The 24,138-nt window shown below is 43.4% G+C and overlaps 1 protein-coding gene across 1 annotated transcript in view; it reads left to right on the top strand.

Moving 5' to 3' along the window:
* LOC140725332 (uncharacterized) overlaps positions 1-24,138 on the top strand; it is a 348,409-nt gene that overhangs the window by 168,445 nt on the left and 155,826 nt on the right. Inside the window, exons 12-14 of the mRNA XM_073040660.1 lie at positions 1,505-1,738; positions 13,565-13,764; positions 22,779-22,961. Coding sequence (XP_072896761.1) covers positions 1,505-1,738; positions 13,565-13,764; positions 22,779-22,961 — 617 coding nt within the window. The remainder of the gene's footprint in view (positions 1-1,504; positions 1,739-13,564; positions 13,765-22,778; positions 22,962-24,138) is intronic.

Here is a 24,138-nt window from a genome sequence, read left to right as displayed (position 1 = left end):
TAACGTCTTATAAAGTAGCATCTAACAACTAGGGCAAGAGAGAGAGGGGAGAGGGACACTTAGAGAAAGCATCAACAAGGGATGAATATAAAAATAAACAGGAGCGGGCAACTGACCCCGTGTGCTTGATCTGCCATTCAGTAAGGTCAGGACTAGTTTGTGACCTCAGCGCCACTTTCCTGCACCGACCCCATATTAATTTGTTCCTTTAATATAGTATCTGTATTTTTTTTTGGTCTCCATCTTGAGTTTCTTCAGGGAATGATCCTCCAGTGCAGAGAATTCCAAAGATTCACTAATCTCTGAGTGAAGAGATTTCTTGTGGCCTCTACTTTGAATGGCCAACCACTTATTTAAGATCAGTGAACCCTGGTTCTAGACATCATTTCCATCTATCTTGTCAATGCAAGTAATGAGACCACCTCAGTTTTTCTATACTCCAGAGAGAATGGGCCCCACTCTGCTTAATCTCAGAATACATACATTCAAGCCAGCAATCTACTAATGAATCTTTGTACCACTTCTTCAACTTATATATCGCTCCATGAGGAGGGAGACCAGACGTCTCCAGACCAGAGAGCCTACATAATTGGCTTTGTCTTGTGCTGAAAGCCACGTAGGCAAGTCTTGTGTCTGTAGCGGTAGGAATGACACTATTACAGCTGGGGTCGTGGGAGATTTCGGATTTCAGTTCCCATGCCGTTCTGTCAGGGGTCTGTACCCTGCATCCTGTGGGAAGCCTGTGTTTTACCCAGGTGTTTCGGTTTCTTCCCACTGTCCAAAGGCATACTGGATAGGTTAATTGATCTTTGTAAATTGTCCCGTGATCAGGGCAGGGCTAATCGGGTTTGTCAGGGGGTTGCTGGAACAGTGTGACTCAAAAGGGCAGAAGGGCCTACCCCATGCTGTGTCACTAAATAAATAAATGAGTCCTCCTTCCCAATTACTTACAGTACCTACATGCTAACTTCTAGTTATTCATGTGCAAGAATTCTGAGGTCCCTCTAAGCTGTAGTTTCTTTCAGTCTCTCAACTGTTTAAGAAATACTCACTTTTCTGTTTATTTTCTATCAAATAGATGACCCCACATTATCTTCACATCATCTTCCCATCTGTTATGTCCCTAGCTTCTGCCAGCATGTATCTTGCCAAAGTTTCTGTACATTCTGTATGTACACCGTCAGCAGAATATTACACTTGAGCCTCTCACTGCTGACGTAGACTATAACCAGGGGGCACCAGCACTGACAAGCTACAGGGTTCCTTGTTCTCCTGAATGGTGACAACTTGGGTGGGTAACAAAGGCATGCTTGCATCATTTCAAGATTGTTGGTTAGGTCATAATGTCTGGGGGTGAAAGGGGTGCAGTGCTGAGGGGCTTTAGATTGGGAGGAGATAAGCCCTTCTAGCACGTGCAGAAAATTTAGATTGCAAAGTTTTTTTGTTTGCATTTACAACATGCACAATCAATCGCATTCATTGTTCTGCTTCCCTTTTTCCCCAGGCTGCAATTCTTGATGCGGACATGGCGAGCTCTCTGTCTAGGGAAGCAGTGTCTGAAGAGACTGAGGCTGATTCTGGCAGAGTGGGGCCAACCTCTGTCCGTACATCTTCTCCGTGGAGGCACAGGTCACCCACCCACTCCCGATCCCCGCTTCGCAACCGCTCCCCGTCTGCTGGCGACTCCACGTTGTCCGCAGTCCAGACGGCACTGCAGAGGCGGCAGCTGCAGGTGCAGGTGAGCGCTCAGCTGCAGTTTCCCTGGCAGTAATGAAGGTGTTCCGCGTGGAAAGTGGTTCCAGATATGTTCCAGGATCCAGAAACAGAAAATGTTTTTGTGAGAAGCAGAGTATTCAGTTCTCGTGTGGTAACAAATTTCAGAAGCAAGGTTTCGTTGGACATTTATTAGTGCGGTATGCAGTTAGTGCATGCCGAACTTATCACCTTGATGCTTTGTATACACCTCCCCTATCCCCAGAACTTGCATCTTCAAATACTGAACCATGGTCACTTTACATAACAGACAATCTGCAGGATAAACTCAGCAGGCTGAGCAGCTGGAAAGGAATTGTCAATGTTTCGGTTTGAAAATCTGCGCCAGGATAATTCAAACCCAAACTTCAAGAATTCCTTCATTCCCCGTTCATCTAGCTGAGTTCTTCCAGCAAATTGTTTGTTGCTCCAGATTCCAGCATCTGCAAGCCCTTGTGTCTCCAGCATTTCAAATACAGTTTGTCTTTAGCACCACTACTCCACATGCCGAGGTCTCACTGTTATCCCAGCTACTCAAGTCAACACGTATCTTCCCAAAGACCAGTCCAGTATCTGGGAAGATTAGAAACCAGTGCCACGTTGGATTTTTCAAGTCGTGGACAGCATTCAGTCAGTTGCTAAATGCTCAGTCAACAAGACTGGGAATTTCTTCTTTAGAGGTTTTGCTGGCTGCTCGCTCTGCAGAACCTACTCACTCCTTGGCATTATGGGGGCTGCAAAGAAAAGAGCCATCAGGACCATCCCAGAGGCTGCTGAGCGAGCCTCCAGGTGGCCATGGATCAAGAGGTGTGACCTGTGGATCAAAGCTGATCAACCCTGGCTGGATCGCCTGGGTGAGAGTGTCTGATCTTGGAGGACTCGAAACACCGAATGATGCCAAGTTTCATCACTGATGATGTCTTCTAGCGCATCCTCAGATGTATCTCAACATCATAGCTAAAACATTAACCTCCTTCCCCTTTCCAGATCTTTCGGCCTCTATCTCTGGAAACAGTCGATTCAACGATATCTTTTATAAACTACTGACTGTCACAGCTTCCTTGACTATACTTCTTTGTAAAAATGCCATTCCCTTCTCCCAGTTTCTCCATCTCTCCCACATCTGCTTTCAGGATGAGGTTTTTCATAACAGAAGTAATGAGATGTCCTCCTTCTTCAAAGAATTTCTTGTGTTTAAAGCATTCAGTATCTAGGCTGAGCATAAAATCAGAAAATGTTTTAATTAGTTTTGGATATCATTCACCTTGATAAGCACAAATTTTACAATGAAAAGAAATACTGAACAAGTGAGAATGGTTTAATAGATGTTTGAATACTGGGAGGTGATGGGAGGAAAAGGTTAACTAGGAAGTTTATGTCAATCGATTTTCTTAAGGTTACTGGGCAGGATTTGGAGCTTCACAATGAGAACTATGTGATCTATGAACTGCTCTGATTGTAGTCCCTTCCCATCTCCACTTCTTCCTTGTTTGCAGTAGTTCAAAGGCATCCTTACATACCTGTGGTTGCAAAAATGTTGAAACTTTCTAACTCGTGCAACCCTGTTTATAATTCTTCTTAAAGAGAGAGAGGGAGAGAAAACGGATTACACAATAATTCTGTGAACTCTGTCCAACTGGGGTGGAGGGGAAGTGTTTGAAGTTGTCTGTTCTTCAGTTGCCTTTAATGAGGTGGAAATGGCTGAACCCATTTGATACTTAGTCTTTTGAACATTTTGCATTTAGAATTAGCCAAGGAGGATTATGGAGTTTGAGAACAGCATTTTGCTGGCAATTAGTAGCACGTCATGTATTAATTTGGTGTGACAAGGATTAGGCCCAGTGGGAATGTCAGCATTTCTGACAGGTCTTTTATTCCCCCATTGCCAGGCAACGTTGAACTGGAAACACCAAGAAAATTTGTGCCAATGCAGACAAAATGAAAGTTGTTGGGCAGAGTGTTTTGAGTGAATAAACTAGAGGAGTCAGGCAAGGACTTTGTCTTGGATTCAGATCCAGATAAATATTGGAAGAAAAGCAAACCTGAGTAAGATAGAGAGAAGCAAGTTCAGAATAGGGCAGGAAGTCACTGCCGTGATTGGCATGAATGGACTGTAGAACTCTAGGCAGACAGAGTGGAAGTGGCTGGTTTGAGAGGTATCTACCTCCAAAGGCAGTGCGCAGCAGTCGTTGAAGGACAGAAATCGGGGTTTGCTCTGATGCATTCCACAAAGGTGGTATGCTCGTGACATCCCTGCAGTAATTCTGTTGGGCAGTGCTCTCAGAGTCCGGACTCATTATAGGTGATGAGGCGAGAGATTTTTTAAATACTAGGGCATTAATACAGTTAGAAATGGGAGCATGAGGCAGGATCAGAGCGAGGACTAGAACATTAGGTCTAAGTCAGCAATAACACTAAGTCAGCAATAAAAACAGGGATGCTGGAAATCCTCAAAGGGTCAGTCAGTAGCCGTGAAGTGAGAAATACTGCATTTAAGTGAGAAAATGCCAGAAGAACTCAGAAGATCAAACAGTGCCTGTGGAAAGAGAAACCGTTTACAGTTCAGAACAGGGGTTCCCAAGCTGGGTCCACAGACCCCTTGCTTAATGGTTTTGGTCCAGGGCATAAAAGCAGCTGGGAACCCCTGGTTTAGAGCCCAGCCCGTTATCAGAACTAAGAAATTAGTAAGTTAATTGAAAGAGGGCAATGGGTGGAACAAAGGGAATGCCTGCAATAGGTTGAAATGAAGAACCGACCATTGACTGCAGAGCTGAGCTCATTGGCTTTTGCAAGGTTCAAGTTCAAAGTATATTTATTATCAAAGAATGTATAAATTATACAATCTTGAGATTCATCTTCTTACAGGCAGCCACAAAACAAGAAACCCAAAAGAACCCATTAAAGAAGACCAACAAACACCCAAGCAACACGCACAGAGTGCTGGAGGAACTCAGCAGGCCAGGCAGCGTCTATGGAAAAGAGCAAGCAGTCGACATTTCAGGCCGAGACCCTTCTTCAGGACCGATTCTGATTCCATAGATGCTGCTTGTCCTGCTGAGTTCCTCCAGCATTTTGCGTGTGTGGCTTGGATTTCCAGCATCTGCAGATATTCTTGTCTTTGTGCGCAGAGAGCAGAGAAAACACGCAAGTCGGGCATACAGTAAAAGCGAGCAACAGCTTTCAGAGCAAAAGTGAGTTTATATACACAAAGCCTGGATCAGCCAGAGCAAGCCCACAGTCTCAGCCTCAGTTTATCACACAGTGGGGCAAATCATTGCTAAGCTTGCAGATACGAAGGCTGGATCAACTGGAGCAGGCCACAGCCTCAGCCTTAGTGCCGTGGAGAGCAGAATAAATGTCACGGAGCAGTGAGCAGAACTCACTGGACCCTTGTCTCCAGTCCTCAGCACCCGGCCTTTCGGCCTTTTCAATCCGTCCAGCCCAGTGTTTAAATTGTCCAAGCACTGAGTCATCCCTTACACTAGGACCCGGGCCCTGTCGCTTCGACACACTCTGGGCCTGGACCCCGCTGTCACATTCTAACCCATATCCAACCTTCCCAAATTGGCCTGGTGCTTAGATCAATCAAACTTCACTCTCGATTTTGGTGAACAAGCTCCGAAACTCTTCCGCTCCAACTTTTCCCTACTTCGCATGCCCCAACCCTGTCTCAACCTCACTCCAACCACTTCTTCTCAAACATGCCTCAACCTCGCTCCAACTCTGTTTATGTGTGGTTAGGGAATGAGACAGGGCAGGTGACAGAAGTTTGTGTGGGGGAACACTTTGCATCCAGTGACCACAAAGCCATTAGTTTCAAAGTAAATATGCAGAAAGGTAGGTCTGGATCATGGGTTGAAATCCTAATTGGAGAAAGGCCAATTTTGATGGTATCAAGTGTGGATTGGGACAGGCTGATTTCTGGTAAAGGTGTACTTGGGAAAGTGGGAGGCCTTCAAAAACAAAATCTTGTATGTGCCTGTCAGAATAAAAGGTAAAGATAACAACTGCAGGGAACCTTGGTTTTCAAGAGATTTTGTGGCCTCGGTTAAGAGAAAAAAGGAGGTGCATAGCAGGTATAGGCAAGTAGGAACAAAGGAGGTGTTTATGGAGTACAAGAAATGCAAGAGAACACTTAAGAAATAAATTAGGGAGGCTAAAAGAAGGCATGAGGTTGCTCTAGCAGACAAGGTGAAGGAGAATACTAGGGGCTTCTACAGGGATGTAAGAGCAAAAGGATTGGAAGAAACAAAATTGGTCCTCTGGAAGACCCAAGTAGTAATCCATATGTGGAAGCAAAACAGATGGAGGAGATTGTAACTGCGTTCTTTACGTCTGTATTTACTCAGGAGATGAATATAATTTTATAGAAGTGAGGCAAAATGGTATCAACTTCATGGACCCTGTACAGATTACAGATGAGGAGGTGTTTGCTACCCTGAGGCAAACCAGGGTGGATAAATCCACAGGACCTGACAAGGCATTCCTTTGGACTCTATGGGAAACAAGTGCAGAGATGGTTGGGGCCCTAGCAGAGATATTTAAAACATCCTTAGTGACAGGAATGGTGCTAGAGGACTGGAGGATAGCCAATGTTCTTTCACTGTTTCAAAAAGGCTGTAAATAGACTCCAGGAAATTATAGGCCAGTGAGTCTGACGTCAATTGTGGGAAAGTTATTGGAAGATATTCTAAGGGACCGGATCTTTAAGTATTTGGATAGACATGGACTGATTAAGGATAGTGAGCATGGCCTTATACATGATAGGTCATGTCTAACCAATCTTTTTTAGAGTTTTTTGAGGAAGTTACCAGGAAAGTGGGTGAAGGCAAGGCAGTGGATGTTGTCTACATGGACTTGAGCAAGGCCTTTGACAAGATCCTGAATGGGAGATTTGTCAAGATGATTTAGTCGCTCGGCATTCAAGATGACGTAGTAAATTGGATTAGACATTGGCTTTCTGGGAGAAGACAGAGAGTGGCAATAGAGAGTTGCCTTTGTGATGAGTGGTGTGCTGCAGCGATTGTTACTGGGTCCTTTGTTGTTTGTCATCTAGATCAATGATCTGGATGATAATGTGATTAACTATATCAGCAAATTGGTGGATGACACCAAGATTGGGGGATGTAGTGGACAGTGAGGGCAGCTATCATGGCTTGTAGAGAGATCTGAATCAGCTGGAAAAATGGGGTGAAAAATGGCAGATGGACTTTAATGCAGACAAGTGCGAGGTTTTGCTCTTCAGTAGAACCAACCATGGTAGGTCTTACACAGTGAATGGCAGGGCACTGAGGACAAAGAGATCTGGGAATACAGTTACATAATTTGTTGAAAGTGGCATCACAGGTAGAGAGGGCATAAAGAAAGCTTTTGGCACGTTGGCCTTCATAAATAAATATATTGAGTACAGAAATCAGATGTTATGTTGAGGTTGTATAAGACGTAGGTAAGACCTAATTTGAAGTATTGTGTGCAGTTTTGGTCACCTACCTACAGGAAAAATGTAAACAAGGAGTGCAGAGAAAATTTATAAGGCTTTTCAAGTCAAGTCAAGTCAAGTCAAGTCAACTTTTATTGTCATTTCGACCATAACTGCTGGTATAGTGCATAGTAAAAATGAGACATTTTTCAGGACCATGGTTTACATGACACTGTACAAAAACTAGACTGAACTACGTAATAATAAAAAAAAACACAGATAAAGCTATACTACAGACCTACACTGGACTGCATAAAGTGCAAAAAAACAGTGCAAGCATTACAATAATAATAAACAGGACAGTAGGGCAAGGTGTCAGTCCAGGCTTCGGGTATTGAGGAGTCTGATAGCTTGGGGGAAGAAACTGTTATATAGTCTGGTTGTAAGAGCCCAAATGCTTCAGAGCCTTTTCCCAGACGGCAGGAGGGAGAAGAGATTGTATGAGGGATGCATGGGGTCCTTCATAATGCTGTTTCCTTTGCAGATGCAGCGTGTAGTGTAAATGTCCGTGATGGCGGGAAGAGAGACCCCGATGATCTTCTCAGCTGACCTCATTATCTGCTGCAGGGTCTTGCAATCCGAGATGGTGCAATTTCCGAACCAGGCAGTGATGCAATTGCTCAGAACGCTTTCAATACAACCCCTGTAGAATGTGATGAGGATGGGGGGTGGGAGATGGACTTTCCTCAGTCTTTGCAAAAAGTAGAGATGCTGCTGGGCTTTCTTTGCTATGGAGCTGGTGTTGAGGGACCAGATGAGATTCTCCATCAGGTGAACACCAAAAAATTTGGTACTCTTTACGATCTCTACCGAGGAGCCGTCGACGTTCAGTGGGGAGTGGTCGGTCCGTGCCCTCCTGAAGTCAACAACCATCTCTTTTGTTTTGTTCACGTTAAGAGACAGGTTGTTGGCTCTGCACCAGTCTGTTAGCCGCTGCACCTCCTCTCTGTAAGCTGACTCGTCGTTCTTGCTGATGAGACCCACCACGGTCGTGTCATCGGCGAACTTGATGATATGGTTCGAGCTGTGTGTTGCAGCACAGTCGTGGGTCAGCAGAGTGAAAAGCAGTGGACTGAGCACACAGCCCTGGAGGCCCCTGTGCTCAGTGTGACGGTGTTGGAGATGCTGCTCCCGATCCGGACTGACTGAGATCTCCCAGTCAGGAAAGTCTAGGACCCAGATGCAGAGGGAGGTGTTCAGGCCCAGTAGGCTCAGCTTTCCAATCAGTTTCTGAGGGATGATTGTGTTGAATGCTAAACTAAAGTCTATGAACAGCATCCAAACATATGTTTCTTTTTTGTCCAGGTGGGTTAGGGTCCGGTGGAGGGTGGTGGCAATGGCGTCATCTGTTGAGCAGTTGGGATGGTACGCAAACTGCAGGGGGTCCAGTGAGGGGGGCAGCAGGGTCTTGATATGCCTCATGACAAGCCCCTCCGAAACACTTCATGATGATGCAACGGGACAGTAGTCATTTAGGCAGGACACTAAAGACTTCTTCGGCATGGGGACGATGGTGGCGGCCTTGAAACACGTTGGAATGGTGGCGCTGCTCAGGGAGATGTTGAAGATGTCAGTGAGAACATCTGCTAGCTGGTCTGCACATCCTCTGAGCACTCTACCAGGGATATTGTCTGGTCCAGCAGCCTTCCATGGGTTGACTCTGCACAGGGTTCTTCTCACATCGGCCACGGAGAAACACAGCACCTGGTCATTCACAGGAGGGGTGGACTTCCTTGCCGCCACATCATTTTCAGCCTCAAACCGGGCGTAGAAGTTACTCAGCGCATTTGGGAGGGAGGCATCACCTGCACAGTCAGGTGATGTTGTCTTCTAATTGGTGATGTCCTGGATGCCCTTTTGCCAGATCTGGAAGACCTGAGTTATAAGGAAAGATTGAATAGGTTTCAATAGGTACATTTAATGTTAGAAAAATGCATACAACATACATCCTGAAATTCTTTTCCTTTGCATACATCCACAAAAACAGAGGAGTAGCCCAAAGAATGAATGACAGTTAGAACCCCAAAGCCCCCCCAGCTCCCCCCTCCCACACACAAGCAAAGCAACGACCCCACCCCCCACCCCACCAGCAAAAAGCATCAGAGCCCTTCCACCGAGCACTCAAGCGTGCAGCAAGCATTAATAAAGACAGAGACTTGCAGCACCCCGAAGACTATCGTTCGCCCGGTAATTCGACTCCATGCTCCCACTGTTCTGTGCTCTCCTGTGACGCTTCAGGTTAGGACTGTATTCTTTAGAATGTAGAAGACTGAGAGGAGATTTGATAGAGGATACAAAATTATGAGGGGTATAGACAGGGTTTTTCCACTGAGGTTGGGTGGGACGACAAACAGAAATCATGGCTTAACAGTGAAAGGTGAGAAGCTTAAGGGGAACATGAGGGGAACTTCTTCACTCAGAAGGTCATGAGAGTGTGGAATGATCTGCCAGCACTAGTGGTCCATGCGAGCTCAATTTCAACATTTAAGAGAGGTTTGGATAAATACATGGATAGTAGGGTTATGGGGGCCTATGGTCCCGCTGTAGGTCAATGGGCTTAAATAGTTTTGGTATAGTGTCTATGCTGTACTTTTCTGTTACTCAATGACTCCGTCTGACACCCACATGGCTCACTTTTGCTTGCGATGATTTTTACCAAATTTGCCAATTTCAGTAGCACCATTTTAAACTGGAAGTTGCTCATGTTGTGCCATCTAGTCTTCTGAGACACGCTCAGCAGGTCGGGATATTACAAATGATTTCCATCATCAGCATTTTCTATTTGCTTTTAAACCACAAATTCAAGAATCATATTTACAAGTAGGACTGCAACAATACGTCAGATTAAACTTTAACACAGAGCCCCAATGCTTCATATATTAAACAAAATAACATTCAAGATCTCCCACAAGGTCCAAGATTGAGCTTAATATATGCAAGCTTTAGGTCAATAACACTATGGCTACATCCACACTACGCCGGATAAATCCGCAACCGAAGCTTTTTCTCTTCGTTTTTACCCTCCGTCCACACTAAAACGGCGTTTTCGTCCCCCGAAAATAGAGCTTTTCAGAAACGCTTTCCAGGGTGGGTTATTTTTGAAAATGCTGCTCGGGCAGATCAGTGCGGAAAACGTAACCGGAGACTTCTGAAAACGCTATCAGACAGCAGCGCACTATTTCATTGTTTTCTTGAACACAACCTAACAATTTCAGAACAGACGGCAAAGAGACTGAAGCCAGAAGAGTTAGAAATGTACTCAGCAAATACTTTGACCCATAACTTACTGAATAAATAAGTATACTGTATTCACTTTGCCCTGTTTTCTGTCCTTGCTCGTATGAAGGTGGTTTACCTATTTATGCAAGTACTTCTCTGACAATAGATGTGTAACAGCTTAATGTAACATCGTATGGAAATACAAGATAACACTGATGCAGACATGTTTTATACATTTAACAAGGTGCTTTATTAATGCAACAGAGTTAGTCAGTTTTTCAATGTTTGTCGTCAGCCGGGTCAATCTGTCATTGAACTCCATCGACTGCCGCCGTACGCTGCAGTATTTGTTTTTTTTAGTTTTAAGTTCTCCTGCGTGACAGCCAACAGCTGTCCATCGTTTTAAGTTTTTCTAGTCTGTAACTATACAAACGCGCACTTTTACGGTGAGATTCGACACCAAACATGTCGCTTGTTTTCGGTAGATGTGTCCTGCGCATGCGCAGGAGGAGGAGATTCGCCAAAATCTCTTTTTCAGTGTGGATAGAGATATTTTCAAAAATGCATAGTGTGGACGCCTATCGTTTTTACTCGAAACAGGCGTTTTCAAAATTATCCAGTCTAGTGTGGATGTAGCCTAAGTGGGAATAAGAGAGCTATCCAGGTCAACAAGGCAATGTCAGAACAAAGAAGTACTAATAGGTTAATTAGCTACTTTAAACTATTACAATGTAAGTGAGTACCAAAGAGTTGGTGAGCATATGAGAGAGAATAAGGGGTAATGGAAATGATGGGATTGTCCCCCTGGGAATCAGCATGGAACTAATTGGCTGAATGGCCTCAGTCATTGTGTAATAAGTCAAAATTATAACAAGGTCATAATTACAGCTTGAATGGTGGATTGGAGATTAGGACAGTGAAGTATTTATTATGAGATAAGGCAGGACACCGGGTGAATGGTGGAACAAAGGTAAAGTAATTGGTAGACCAATAACACTTAATGCCGGCTGGTGCTGTAGTGGCATCGCCACCGGACGTCGAGATGAGGGGTTCCTGGTTCAAATCCAGCTGGCTACTTGCACACATTCCATCTGTGCTGCTAAAGCATCGAGCTAGCAGCTTGGTCTCGTAAAAGACAGACAAATGCCTCAAGGCACGGAGGGACAACATTAACACTTGGTAAGAGGTAGGTCAAAGCACTGTTAGAGGAATGGTTATAAAACTAGATTAGAAAGGAAGAGGAAGAAAACATGGATCTCTAAGATCCATGTCATTCTGGAAGATGCCTTCAACAAAGAGACTGCCTTTGTGAATGGAAAAATTGAGCTAATTTTTAGGGAGATTTGTGTCCAATTTCCTCAATGTCTTGAGATTTTTGTGTGTTCAGTCATCTATCACCATAGTATTTGATCCTGATGAGCCACCTGTACTCGAGATCTAAGCCCTGTTCATAACTTCTCTTAGAAACTAATGTTTGGATCCGAAACTATACCTCAGTCACATCCATGGGTCAATTAGAAGCCAGGTTAAGCAGACTATCAGAGTCGAACAGTGATCAGATATGTGGATGTGTTTGGTAGTTTGCAGATGCACAGCAAATGAAGAGTGATGATGGCTCAATGCATCCCACAAGGGCTTGTGTGGTGTGCTATCATCAGCAGAAAGAAAGGAGTTGGGTTAACATATTCCCTGAGGAAATGTTTCCATCTCTCGCCATGTTTCAGCCTTCTGACCACTGCTTAGGAAAAGCAGAGGCTGGAGGGAGTTGTTTGAAATGGAACGGTCTGCGTGAATATAAGGTGACACAGTGAATACTCTCACAACTATTATAATTGTGAGAAATATTATAATATTGAGAAATAGTAGTAAAGCAAATGTGGAGTGGAGCAAGAAGTATGAAAGAACTCTCTGGATGGCACTGGTAAGATCTTTGCATCTCCTTCAGACTGAAGCCAGTTCTTGAAGACGAGGCTCATAACACTAGTAGGTCACACCATCTCTTGCCACCTTCATCTATTTGCTTTGGTATTCATTGGATTATTGGAGGCTATTTCACTTTTTAGTCCCACCATTTTACATTATGCTTCTTTGCTTTGGTCACAGGAAAGAGCCTTTAGTCAAGTCCTAAATCTGTAGCTTAGTGACCGAAGCATTTAAGTGGACTTTGTGCGCTATTGATTATGTTGCATTTCAAGTCTAGCAAAGCAGATATTTATTACAGGGAAATAAAAATCACAAATCAAAATTATTGAGGTGATCTTTAAGGCCAGAGTGAATAGTTAAAAAGTGGTTGAATAGGTTTCTAATTTAAAGTAGCCTTGAAATCCAGCCCTGTGGTGTTGTAAGTCACAGACCACTGCAATTCAGCCTTAGCTTGATAGTCTTTGTCAAACAAGAAAATGAGTGATTGAAGTGACCGCTTTGATCACAACCAGGCTCTTTATGTATTTAATATATAACAGCTCTTTGGGAAGATAAATGTGCATTTCTTGAAACGAAACAAAATCAAATATATAAAGAGTTATTATTTGTGAGTCTTCACTTTCCAGTTTAGTTTAGTACTGAATTTTTACATGGGTGTTTAGTGTTGCAGGTTCCTGTCATGTTTTCTCCACAGTTCTGTTTCTTATCCTGAGAAACAACACTGAGCGGTCAGATCTTATTTCATTCAGTTTCACATTTTCCACTTGAGTATACTAGAATCTTAAGCTTAGTTTTACAACATGTTGGATATAGCATGAAGTTCTTTCCATTCTTCCCCATCAAACCCTGCCAGATTTACATTAGGTACAGAGTTAAGCTCTTTCTATCTGCTGTGACCACACACTGCTCCCCAGGTCTTCTTCACTACCGCTCCGTGGTGGTGTGAGATAATCCCTTTTTGTGGTTGGGTTCAGTGACTCAGTAACTACAGTCTATATAATTAGTTAAGGTGGAAAATTCTGGATACTTATCATTATTGACTTGTAATTTCATGGCCTTCAAAGAGGATTGGAGATGCTAGAATCTTTAAAGAGCTTAATTCCACTTTTTAATGTGGTGTACGTGGTTGCACGATGGCTGCCTGTTGCTTGAGTCAATTTATAATGTGTGAAACTTGGGCATTTTCTACAGGAGCTTCGTGGTAGAGTGGAGGCTGTTCAGGATGTGGTCATCTCTTTGAAGAAACAGCTTGGAGAGGCTGAGAGTGAGCGGAGGCAGTTGGAGCAGAACCTGGAGAAGTTGAAAGGTGAAGCTGAAGACTCAAACCGAGCCAAGGAAGATGCCAAGAGGGATGCAGGCCGCTACCGATCCTCGCTGGAGATCCTGGGAAGGTGGGAATTCATCTTTTCTTTGAATTAGCTGTGAACATAAAGTATCAGGGGCAAGAGTAGGCTCCTTGGACACTCAAGCATGTTGTGACCTACCTCTGTCATAAAGATATATTCCTTTGCTCTTTGAGGAACAGAGTTCCAAAGACTCATGATTCCCTGAGAGAAAAGCTTTGCCCCATTTCTGTCTTAATTGACATAACTCTTGTTTAAAAATGTAAATGTGTTCTAGGGTCTCTGATCTGAAGGAACATCTACTCCATATATAAATTGTTGAGAATCATCAAGATCTTGTATATTTTCTGCAAGAACTCTTTCATTCTTCCTATACAAAGCAACCCAGGTTAATCCTCTCAATGGCTTCCAACTGTTGATACTATTCCTTACATATGGAGACCAGTACCATACACAGTACTGCAAATATGGTCTCAGCAATGCCTTGTATAATGGAAGCATAAATTTGTATTCAGTTCCCCTCTCAATAAGCACTAACATATGGATTTAAGACCATTAGATAACAATAATAATAATAAACAAAAACATATGGCTATAAGACCATGAGATATAGGAGCACAATTAAGCCATTTGGCCTAATGAAACTGTTCTACCACTCAACCATGGTTGGGTTATTCTAACCCCATTCTGCAACCTTCTTCCCATAACCTCTAATACCTTTACCAGTTAAGAACCAATAAATTTCTGCTTAAATACACTCAAATACTTTGCCTTCAGAGCCCTCTGTGGCAATGTATTCTGTAGATTCATCACCCTCTGGCTAAAAATCTTAAATCAGTAAATTGGTTTATTATTGTCATGTGGACTGAGGTACAGTGAAAAGCTTCTCTTCCATCCTGTCCCTATGGATCATTGCAATGGTGCATCAGAGTAGTGTATGGCAAAACTGTAACAGTGCAATACAAAGTGCTACAGTACAGAGAAGGTGTAGTGCAGATAGACAGTAAGGTAGATTGTGAGGTCAAGAGTCCATTTCTTCGTGCTGGGAAACTGTCCTTGAGAATTTAATATTTATTTATTGAGATACAGCATGGAATAAGCTCCTGCGGCCCTTCGAGCTGCATCACCCTGCAGTGCTCCAACTTAATCCTATCCAAATCACGGGATAATTTACGACGACCGATTAACCTACTAACTGGTGGTTTTTCAACTGTGGGAGGAAACCCACGTGGTCGCAGGGAGAATGTACAAACTCTTTACGGGTGGCAGCGGAAATGGAACCTGGGTCACCTGTAATGTAAAGCGTTGTGCTAACCTCTGTGCTACCCTGCTGCCTAATGGTAGTGTTTTCAGGCTTCTGCCTGATGGGAGGGAGAAGAAGAGGGAAGGTCAGGGGTGGGTTGGATTTTTGATCACTGAGGCAGTGAGAAGAGGAGACAGTCCACAGAAGGGAGGCTGGTTTCTGACATGTGCTGAGGTGTGCCCACATCTCTGTAGTTCCTTGCATTCATGGGCAGAGCATTTGCCACCATACCAAGCTGTGATGCATAGGGTCAGGTTGCTTTCTATGGAGCATTGATGTAAACTGGTAAGGGTTAAAGGGGACATGCCAAATTTCTTTTGCCTCTTGAGGAAGTAGAGACATCAGTGAGCTTCCTTGGCTATGGAATCAAAGTTGCTGGATCAGGAAACACTGGTGGTGGTGTTCACTCCTAGGAAATTGAAATTCTCAACCCTCTTGACCTCAGCAAAGTTGACATAAACAGGACCTTGTGCACTAACCCATTTCCTAAAGTCAATGACCAGCTCTTTTGGTGTGTTGTCATTAGGTGAAAGGTTGTTGTCATGACATCATATCACTAGGCTTTTTCTCCTTCCTGTACTCCAATTCATCAATATTTGAAATACGCCGACTTCAGTGTATCAAACTTGTAGATGGCATTAGGACAGAATCTGGCCACGCAGACTGGTGTGCGCAGGGACTGGAACAGGTTGCTGAGGACAGTCTCCTGTGGTACCAGTGCTGAGAATAACAGTAGCACAGGTGTTGTTGCCTGGCCTTACCAACTATGTCTGTTGGTCAGGAAGCCAATGATCAAGTTTCAAGGAAAGGAGTTGAGAACCCAGGTTTAGGAGTTTGGAGATGAAGGAGTTTGGAGGAGCTTGCAATTATAGTTTTGAAGGTGGGAGCTGTAGTCAATAAACACAGTCTAACATAGGTGTCCAAGTCAACCAGAGATGAATGTAAGGCCAGGGAGATGGTTTCAACAGTAGTTGAATTACAGTGTGTTGAGGTTGCTTGTTACCTTGATTTCTTTAGGTACCAGGATGATAGTGGTTTTCCTAAAGCAGGTAGGAAACTCAAGTTGAAACAGGGTGAGGTTAAGCATGTCTGCAAATAGCCACCATCTGATCCATGCAAATTTAATGATGCTGCTAAGGACACCATACAGGCCAGTTGGTTTCCTGTGTTCTTACGTCGACAATGTTGACTGAGTGTTCAGGTATGTTGGAGGCTGTTGGGGTGGGTAGTGGCATTCCAATTCCCTTCTGCTCAAGATGTACATAGAATGCATTAAGATCATCAGGAAGGGACACAATGTTGTTGGAGATGCTGCTTGAATTTGTTTTGTAGCCCATTACATAAGCTCTGCCTGAACTCACAGCTAATCAGAGATTCTACTTTGGATCAGTATTGTCTCTTGGTATCTGTGGCCTCATGAAGATCATATCTCAACTTATTGGGAAAGGAGACATACTGATAGTAATCTTATGATCTTTCCTGTTTACTAGCTGTACCAACATACTAATCTTTTCAAATCATGTACTAAGTCACCAGGTTCCTCTATATCTCAGTATCCAGTACTATCTCACAATTTAGATGAGCTTTTTAATTTATTTTTCATAACAAAATGGATAAGTTTGCATTTTCCCACATAATAGTTGATTTGCCAGATCTTTTCCAACTCATTGGGCCAATCTGTATCCCTTCGTAGCCTCTTTACAACTTCAGATTCAGATTCAAGTTCAGTTATTTAGAACGTGTATATTGAAACATACAGTGACATGCATTACTTGCATGAACAACCAACACCTAAGGATGCGCTGCGATAGCCCACTTATTTTCCTACCTATCTTTGTGTTATCAGCAAATTTAGCAACCACATTTCAGCTTCATCGAAGTCACTAATATAAATTATATGAACTTGTGGCCCCAACCCTAATCTCTGTGGCACATCACTTGTTTCATCTTGTCAACCAGAAAACAACCCACTAATATCTAACTTGTTTCCTTTTGGCCATTCTTTTATTCAAACCAATAAGCTATCCTCTACTCCAAAAACTTACACGAAGCAAGATGAACCACTCTTTGTTACTGATTAGAAAGGGCTACAACATTCAGCAAGACGATGCTCTCTCTAGTTAAAAAAGGGGAATTTAAAAGATATATCCAGCATCCACTTATTGTCTGGTGTCATGTTCCTTTGTATTGTAAAGACAATTTTAGAATGATGTAACATGTAGTGTAGTCCTACCAACTTGAAGTTCTGGAACTAGTACAATCAAATCAATAGTGTCACATTTCTTCAATTAGCCACAGACCAACTACTAAACAAAAGGTGTAAGGCATAGAGTTTTGTTGTCAGTAACTTACCCTTCTCAGAGTGAGAATTTCATTTACTTTCTTCTGAAGACTGCTATATGGCTGCAACTTTTATTCTTATCGCAACTTTGGATCTGTCAATGAATTTTAATTGAATTCAAAGATGGTAGCCTTCCCTCTTGACTGTGCTCCATAATTCTACAAATGAAGCACAGAATTGCGGTGCAGGGATCATTAATAAAATCTCAGTCAAACTTATCTTTGCTTCTGCCCAAGAAGTTATAGTAAAAGGAATAAAGAAATTACATGACACTTATTACTGAGCTCTTTCAGCCATGCCAGCTGGAATCTGCCAGTGATCAAATATGTTAGTTCTAATTCCCATTCTTACACCAACATATCTATCCAAAGTCTCCTCCCTGCCAGGTCATGACTAAATGCAAATTAGAGGTACAGGTCACCAAACTGTAGTCCCCAAACTGGTGGCACTAATGCCGAATTGTCAGACTTCTGTTAACTGCTCTGCCTCTTTTCTCCATTCCCTCTCCTCCTGATCCACCTGGGCCCCATCACTTTATTTCTTGCTCCTCCACCGTCCTTTCCATCTGCCCATCAGCCATGCAGTCTTCCCATGAGTTCCTCTCCTCAATTCCCTCCTTTTACCCCATGCTCCACCTTCCTCTCCTGTCAGACTCCATCATCTTCAGCACTTTGTCACGTCTGCCTATCATCTCCCAGCTTCTGACATCATTCTCACTCTCCCCCTCCTTGTATACCTATCAGCACCCCACCTGGATCCACCTATCACCTGCTAGTTCTTGCTCCAACCCTTTCCTCCACCTATTTTGTACAGGCTATCTCTCTTCTATCTTCCTGTCCAGATGAAAGATACTACATAGATACACTATAGATACTGCCTAATCCACTGAGTTCCACCAGCACTTTGTGTGTTGCTACAAGTTGCAACGTCTGCAGTCTTTTGTATCTTTAACACTTATGTACCATCATTTATAATGTCAGAACTTCCCAGTGCATTTTACACTGCTGAATAGGTTTCACATATAGCTATTTTAGTAATGTCACAATCTATTTTACAAAAGACAATGTCTGAACAGGGTGAAGACCAATCAAAACAACACAATTACTTTCCTTGTCATCTAAGGCCTGAAACATATAACAAGAGACTGATGAATGAGCTCAATAGAGAGGGAAAAACCAATTGTGTTGGAACTAAGGTGCAAATCACAGTATGTGCCAGTCAACTGAAATAAAAAAAGAAAGTTGGAACTGACCAGCACATTAGTTTTAATGAAGTTGATAGGGCATAGATCTTGAGAGGGTTTTACCCTCAATCAACTCTGGCTATTCTTTGAGGTAGAGGATGACTTGTTACCATAGAAACAAGAACAGGCCTTTGATCCATGGTGTCTGTGCCTGCTATGATGCCAATTTAAACTGCACATCTGTCTGTACATGGTCTCTATCCCTTCATTCTCTGCCTGTTCGCATTCCTATCTAAATGCCTCTTAAATATTGCTATCATATCTGCTTCCAATACTCCCTCCAGCAACATGTTGCCAATGCCTACCACTCTCTTTATAAATACAAACTTGCCTTGTATGTCTGCTTTAAACTTCCTCTTCTGAAGTTAAGGCTACAGTACTTGACATTTCCATGCTGGGAAAGGGTTCTAACTATTCACCCTGTCTACGCTGATCCAGTTCGGCAAGTCCTGAGGTGGTTAACAAGGCTGATGAGATGAGTTGGGGCAGACTTTGCTTGATGGAAAGATTGGTTGGTAGTATGGGATATGATTTGCTGCTGCTGCCACTTGTGAAGGCCTCTGTGTGCCTCTGAATTTCCCAATAACATCCAGGTACATCTTCCCCACTTTGAACAATCATGGACCAAGTCGTTCCCATGAGCTGTTGACAGACACAGTTACACAAGGAGACTTTTTGAAGATCTTTGAATAGTTTCCTCTGCCAAGTTGTCAATCTCTTGCCAAGATGGAGGTGACAGTACTAGGAATCTGGTGTTGGACCTGACGTAACTAGTAGAACCCACTGAGTGAAATTAGAGCCAGTGAGTTTGGCCAGGGACAGGATGTTGATGTTGATTAGCATATCCTGTCTGTGGATTTGGAGGACTTTGTGGAGAGAACATTGATGAACCTCTCCAATGATTCAGTAGATTGTCCATTGTGCAGGATCGCAGGAACCACTGCTGCTGGTAGCTATGAGCTGGGTTTGATTCTTTATCTTCAAATGCTCTTTTTCTTTGGTTTCCAAAAACTGCGCTGGTGCACTGATGGCCATCTGTCCTGTCACAATCACTTGGGAGAACTTGATGGAATGGCTTATTTGAAAGGCAGCTCCTCTAACAATGCAGCAACCCCTCACCTTGGCAGCTGCCACCCAAAGGTGATCGCTATATCTGAGTCCATCTGCTTCCTGATTCCAAAAAAAAACTAACCAGAAATAGAGAAGGCCTTTGTGTGCAACCATATAAACTGAAGCAACTTGCTTGCTAATAGCTCGGAGATGCCGGGGTATATTTATGTGAATGCCCATGCATTGGTCAAGAAAAAAATAACTTTCTTCATGGAACTCTGCCAAGGGTAAATTCAAAGCCTCTTTGTAGAGCTGGTAATGCAGCCTCGGAGGCCGGAGAACACCTTGTTGTGTTCTGGCGCACATTCCTTCCAGTGATTTAAAAAAAACATTTGAAGGAGTTCTGTAAAGATCCAATCTTGCTTAAGGGCCACTCCCTTTAATAAGTAACTGTGACATAATGTCCATAACTTACGGGTCCCCACTCTAAATTACATTTCTTCCCCTAAAACAGATTTCTTTTTAAAAAGAAACACATAAGTGACCTCTCACCTGCAAACTTGTCTCACAGGAAATAAAAGGCAGCCTTGTGCTCAGAGTTATTTATGTGCCCTGGACGAGCTGATCCATTGGTTGCCTTTAGGTTACACTTGAGAGTTCAGTTATAAGTCCACATCATAGTAGCAGATATAAAGAGGAAATGCTGGGAAGGTCAGGCAGCATCTGCAGCAAGGACAGAGTTAATGATGTTGGATGGCAGTCACTTCAGAAGATGATTAACTTCTGTCTTGATGTACTTTTGCAAGGCTATCCTACAGATAGAATGGCTTACAACAACAAACACAAAGAGATCAATCTGACTGACACGTTAGCCTTTCAACTGTAAGTTACTAGGGATGAATAATCAGTTGAGCTTATTTGAATCGTCCTTATTCACATTTGCTAACAGAAAGTTAAACATGCTCTATTCAGAAAAGAAATTAATGGTCATTATGACACCTATCAGTTTTATTGTGGCTGGGTCAAAGATTTTATTAATGGGTAGCCCAAATGCTCTGATCTTTAAATCCACAAAGCAGTACTACCCTAAATATATATTGGATTACCAGAAGGACTTGGCCTCAATCTTCTAACTCAGTGATAAAAGTAAACTGCCATTGAGTCATACAGTATGGAAACAGGCCTTTCAGCCCGTTGAATCTGTGCTGACAATCAACCAGCCTTTTGAAATAATCCTATATTAATCCTAGTTTATTGTGTTCAGCAACTCCCCCAGATTTCACCACTCACCTAAGCACTTAGAGCAATTTACAGTGGCTAGTTAACCTACCAACCAGCACCTTACTGGGGAGCAGTTACAGCGAGATTGACCAAGTTCACATCAATCCGACATCAGGATTGGACCTGTTTTGGTGGAGTTGAGAGGCCATGGCTCCACAGTATCCAAGCTGGAGCTGTGAAACAGTGCCTCACTAACAGTAACACCATCTTTATGCTGTCAAATGAATCAATGTTATGCGGGTTACTGTGAGGCTGTGGCTCGTGTTTTCCATCTATTGTTGAGGGAAACATTGGCTGGAAAGGCACTAACATTTTCTGACAATGCTGAGAGTCCCCAAGCTTATGCATCCCCACTCCCTGGGTTTCTGCTGGTGCTCTGGGCTCCTTGCACATCCTAAGGTAGATAGGTTAATTGGCCAATGTAAATTGCCCCTGGTGTATAACAAAGTCCATTGGACTCCAAAGTCCAGGAGGATTTCTGAGTGTATAGAGAAGAATAAAATGTGAGTATGTTACTGATATTAGTATGGTTTTATTATTGTCACATGTACCAAGATACAGTGAAGAACTTGCTTTGCATACTGTTTATACAGATCAAATCATTACCCAGTGCATTGAGCTAGAATAATGAAACTCCTCCATTAGTCATGGTCGGCCATGGATGTTACATCCCAGCTGTCTACGTGATACGCAACCCAGGGCAGTACACGGAGAGCAGTCTATTGCCCGTGTAGCAGATTTCCCAACCATGCAGCTGATGAATCCAAAGGAATGGCAGGCAACAATACAATTTGCCCCAGTGGTATGGCAGGAATTGCCAGTCAGCGTTGAACTCAATGTAGCACTGCCTTCAAGACTCCAGCTCTGGACTTTTCCCTCGGGGTTTAGTCCCAAAGCCTTCGCCGTGAGAGAGCAGAGCCGCAAGGCAGCGGAGGTTTGAGATCGGTTTTCCTTCTCCTCGATCAGCTACCAACCATGGACGTTGAGCCCCATTTGCCCAAAGGGATTGGTCTTAAGTCGCCAGTAATCCACCATTGCCTCTTCTCCTGTCAATAGAAGTAGTTCCGCTGGGCTTAGTAGCTAAGCCACACATGAGGGCCAGGAGCAGGACTTGGTTGTCAGTGGCTATTTTAGACACATGCTATTGGGAGCATTTAATTGATAGTGGGAGATTATCCCCTCCACCACACCTAGATATAACAACCTCAAGGAACTGATCTACAGAAAGGTGAAACAATAACAGTCCAGAATAGAGTGCAAAAGCTACTGAGGAAGAGCAGTGCAGGCAAACAATAAAGTGGAAGCTCAGAATGAGGTAGACCATGACACTAAGAGTCCATCTTATCATGAGCTCCATTCAAAAGACTGATGACGGTGCAATAGAAGCTGTCCTTGAGTCTGATGGTGCTTTCAGGTTTTTGTATCTTTTGCTCATGAGCAGAGAAGAAAGAACATGCAGGCTGGGTGGGATCTTTGGCTATGTGGGTTGCTTTACTGAGGCAAGCAGCGAGAAGTTTAGAGGGAGTCCATAGAAGAGAGACGGGTTCCTGTGATGTGCGGAGCTGAGTCCACAAGTCTCTACAGTGTCTTGCAGTCATGTGCAGAGCAGTTGTCATTCCAGGGAATTATGTACCCAGACTGATGGATTAGAGTAAAATTGTGTTTGGTGGGCAGCACGGAATCAAATATTTCTATTAAACTACATGTCGCAATTACATCTATCATTGCTAACACTCTGTTGCTGTTAACTAGTTGATAACACGCTGCCCATGTACATCAGCAAGATCTGTTTGGAAGTTTCTGTCTTACTCACTGTCCTGCCCTCTTTCCCACCCTCCCCACAGTGAGAAGGCGGATTTAGAGAAGGTGGTGCACTCTTTGAACCAGCAGATCGACAGCTTACACTTGGACCTGGAGCGCCAGAGAGCCGCAAATGATGATTTAAAGCGGCAGCGCGATCACATCGAAGACAAGAAGGAAGAGACGCAGAGAGACTATGAGCAAGCCAAGAAAGAGGCTGAAAGAGGGTATGCAGACAGCTTGCAATACATTTTTATCAGATGCATCCTGCTGAACTGATAATACTAACGTTAATGAAAGAATAAACCAGTGACTGTGGAAAGGGGAGGTGCCGAAGTCACCTGGTGAGCCTGCTGCTCGCTTGAGCGGCTTTTCAGAGGGGCAAGATGATTGTGTCTGGTGGGAATTTCCTCTGGTTGCCTTTCTCTGTTCCTCATTCCTCTCCCTTTTTAGAAAGAGAGCATAATGATGAGGGTGGGCAAGAGTGCCAGAGCTGTAGTTAGTAAACAGCCATAATGATACTGCTTTTTATTATTGAAAGGCTTCAGTCAGGAAATAGCTTCAGTACACAATCCAATGAGTGGAAAGGAATGGCTTCCAAAGTTAGAAGTCTATAAAAGATCTGTTAAACAAAGATTTATTTTCAAGTTATCATTGTTTGCTGATCATCTCCATTGCTGGTCTCCTCGCTTTTAATCCATCTGATGGTAGTTATTTTGCATTCCTCTGCTTCTATTCTCTATGTTTTTAAATCTCTTCATCAGATCCTTTTGCAACCTCCTCTGTTCCAAAGAGATTAACACCATCCCCTTCAGAGTTACCACATAGCTGGTCCTTCAATCCTGAGAATTGTTGTAGTAAGCTTCTGTGGTGGCTGCAATTACCAGCCGCACCATCAACCGGGCATATTAAAGTGTCCAGTAGCCGACAATCCTCCTGATAATCTGGAAAACCATGGAGCTGTTGCATTACACCGGCCGAAGTAGATGGGGCTGGATAATTGGTTTGTGCAATTCTGCTGCAGCCAGAGGGGTGTTCTCCGGAGCTGCTTCATTTATGCCGTATCTTTTTAAGGAGAGAAATGTTTTCTCTCCCCTGCAATTTACTATGGACCGGCCAGCATCGAATATAAACCCGCAGTCAGGAGATGAGTGGTGTCTCTTGGTTTGAGGAGTATTTACTATGTTGTTGTAACCCAGTTCTGTTCTGTCAGCTGATTCAAGTTTGGACTCTAGAACAGTTCTGTTGAGTTTGGAAACATTTTGGGTAAATAAAACCCCTATTTTTTTCACCTTTACCTACTCTCCCAGTTTGATGCTTACCCTGGGCCTTCACACCTTCCAATGCACCTTGCCTAAGGGCCTCACGTCTTTCCCCTTGAAATGGGGGAATAGTTGTTGCTGA

This window comes from Hemitrygon akajei, chromosome 3, assembly GCF_048418815.1.
Source record: "Hemitrygon akajei chromosome 3, sHemAka1.3, whole genome shotgun sequence".
In the NCBI taxonomy this organism is placed as follows: domain Eukaryota; kingdom Metazoa; phylum Chordata; class Chondrichthyes; order Myliobatiformes; family Dasyatidae; genus Hemitrygon; species Hemitrygon akajei.
The sequence above is the reverse complement of the archived record's forward strand: the minus strand, read 5'-3'. Positions and strand labels throughout refer to the sequence as shown.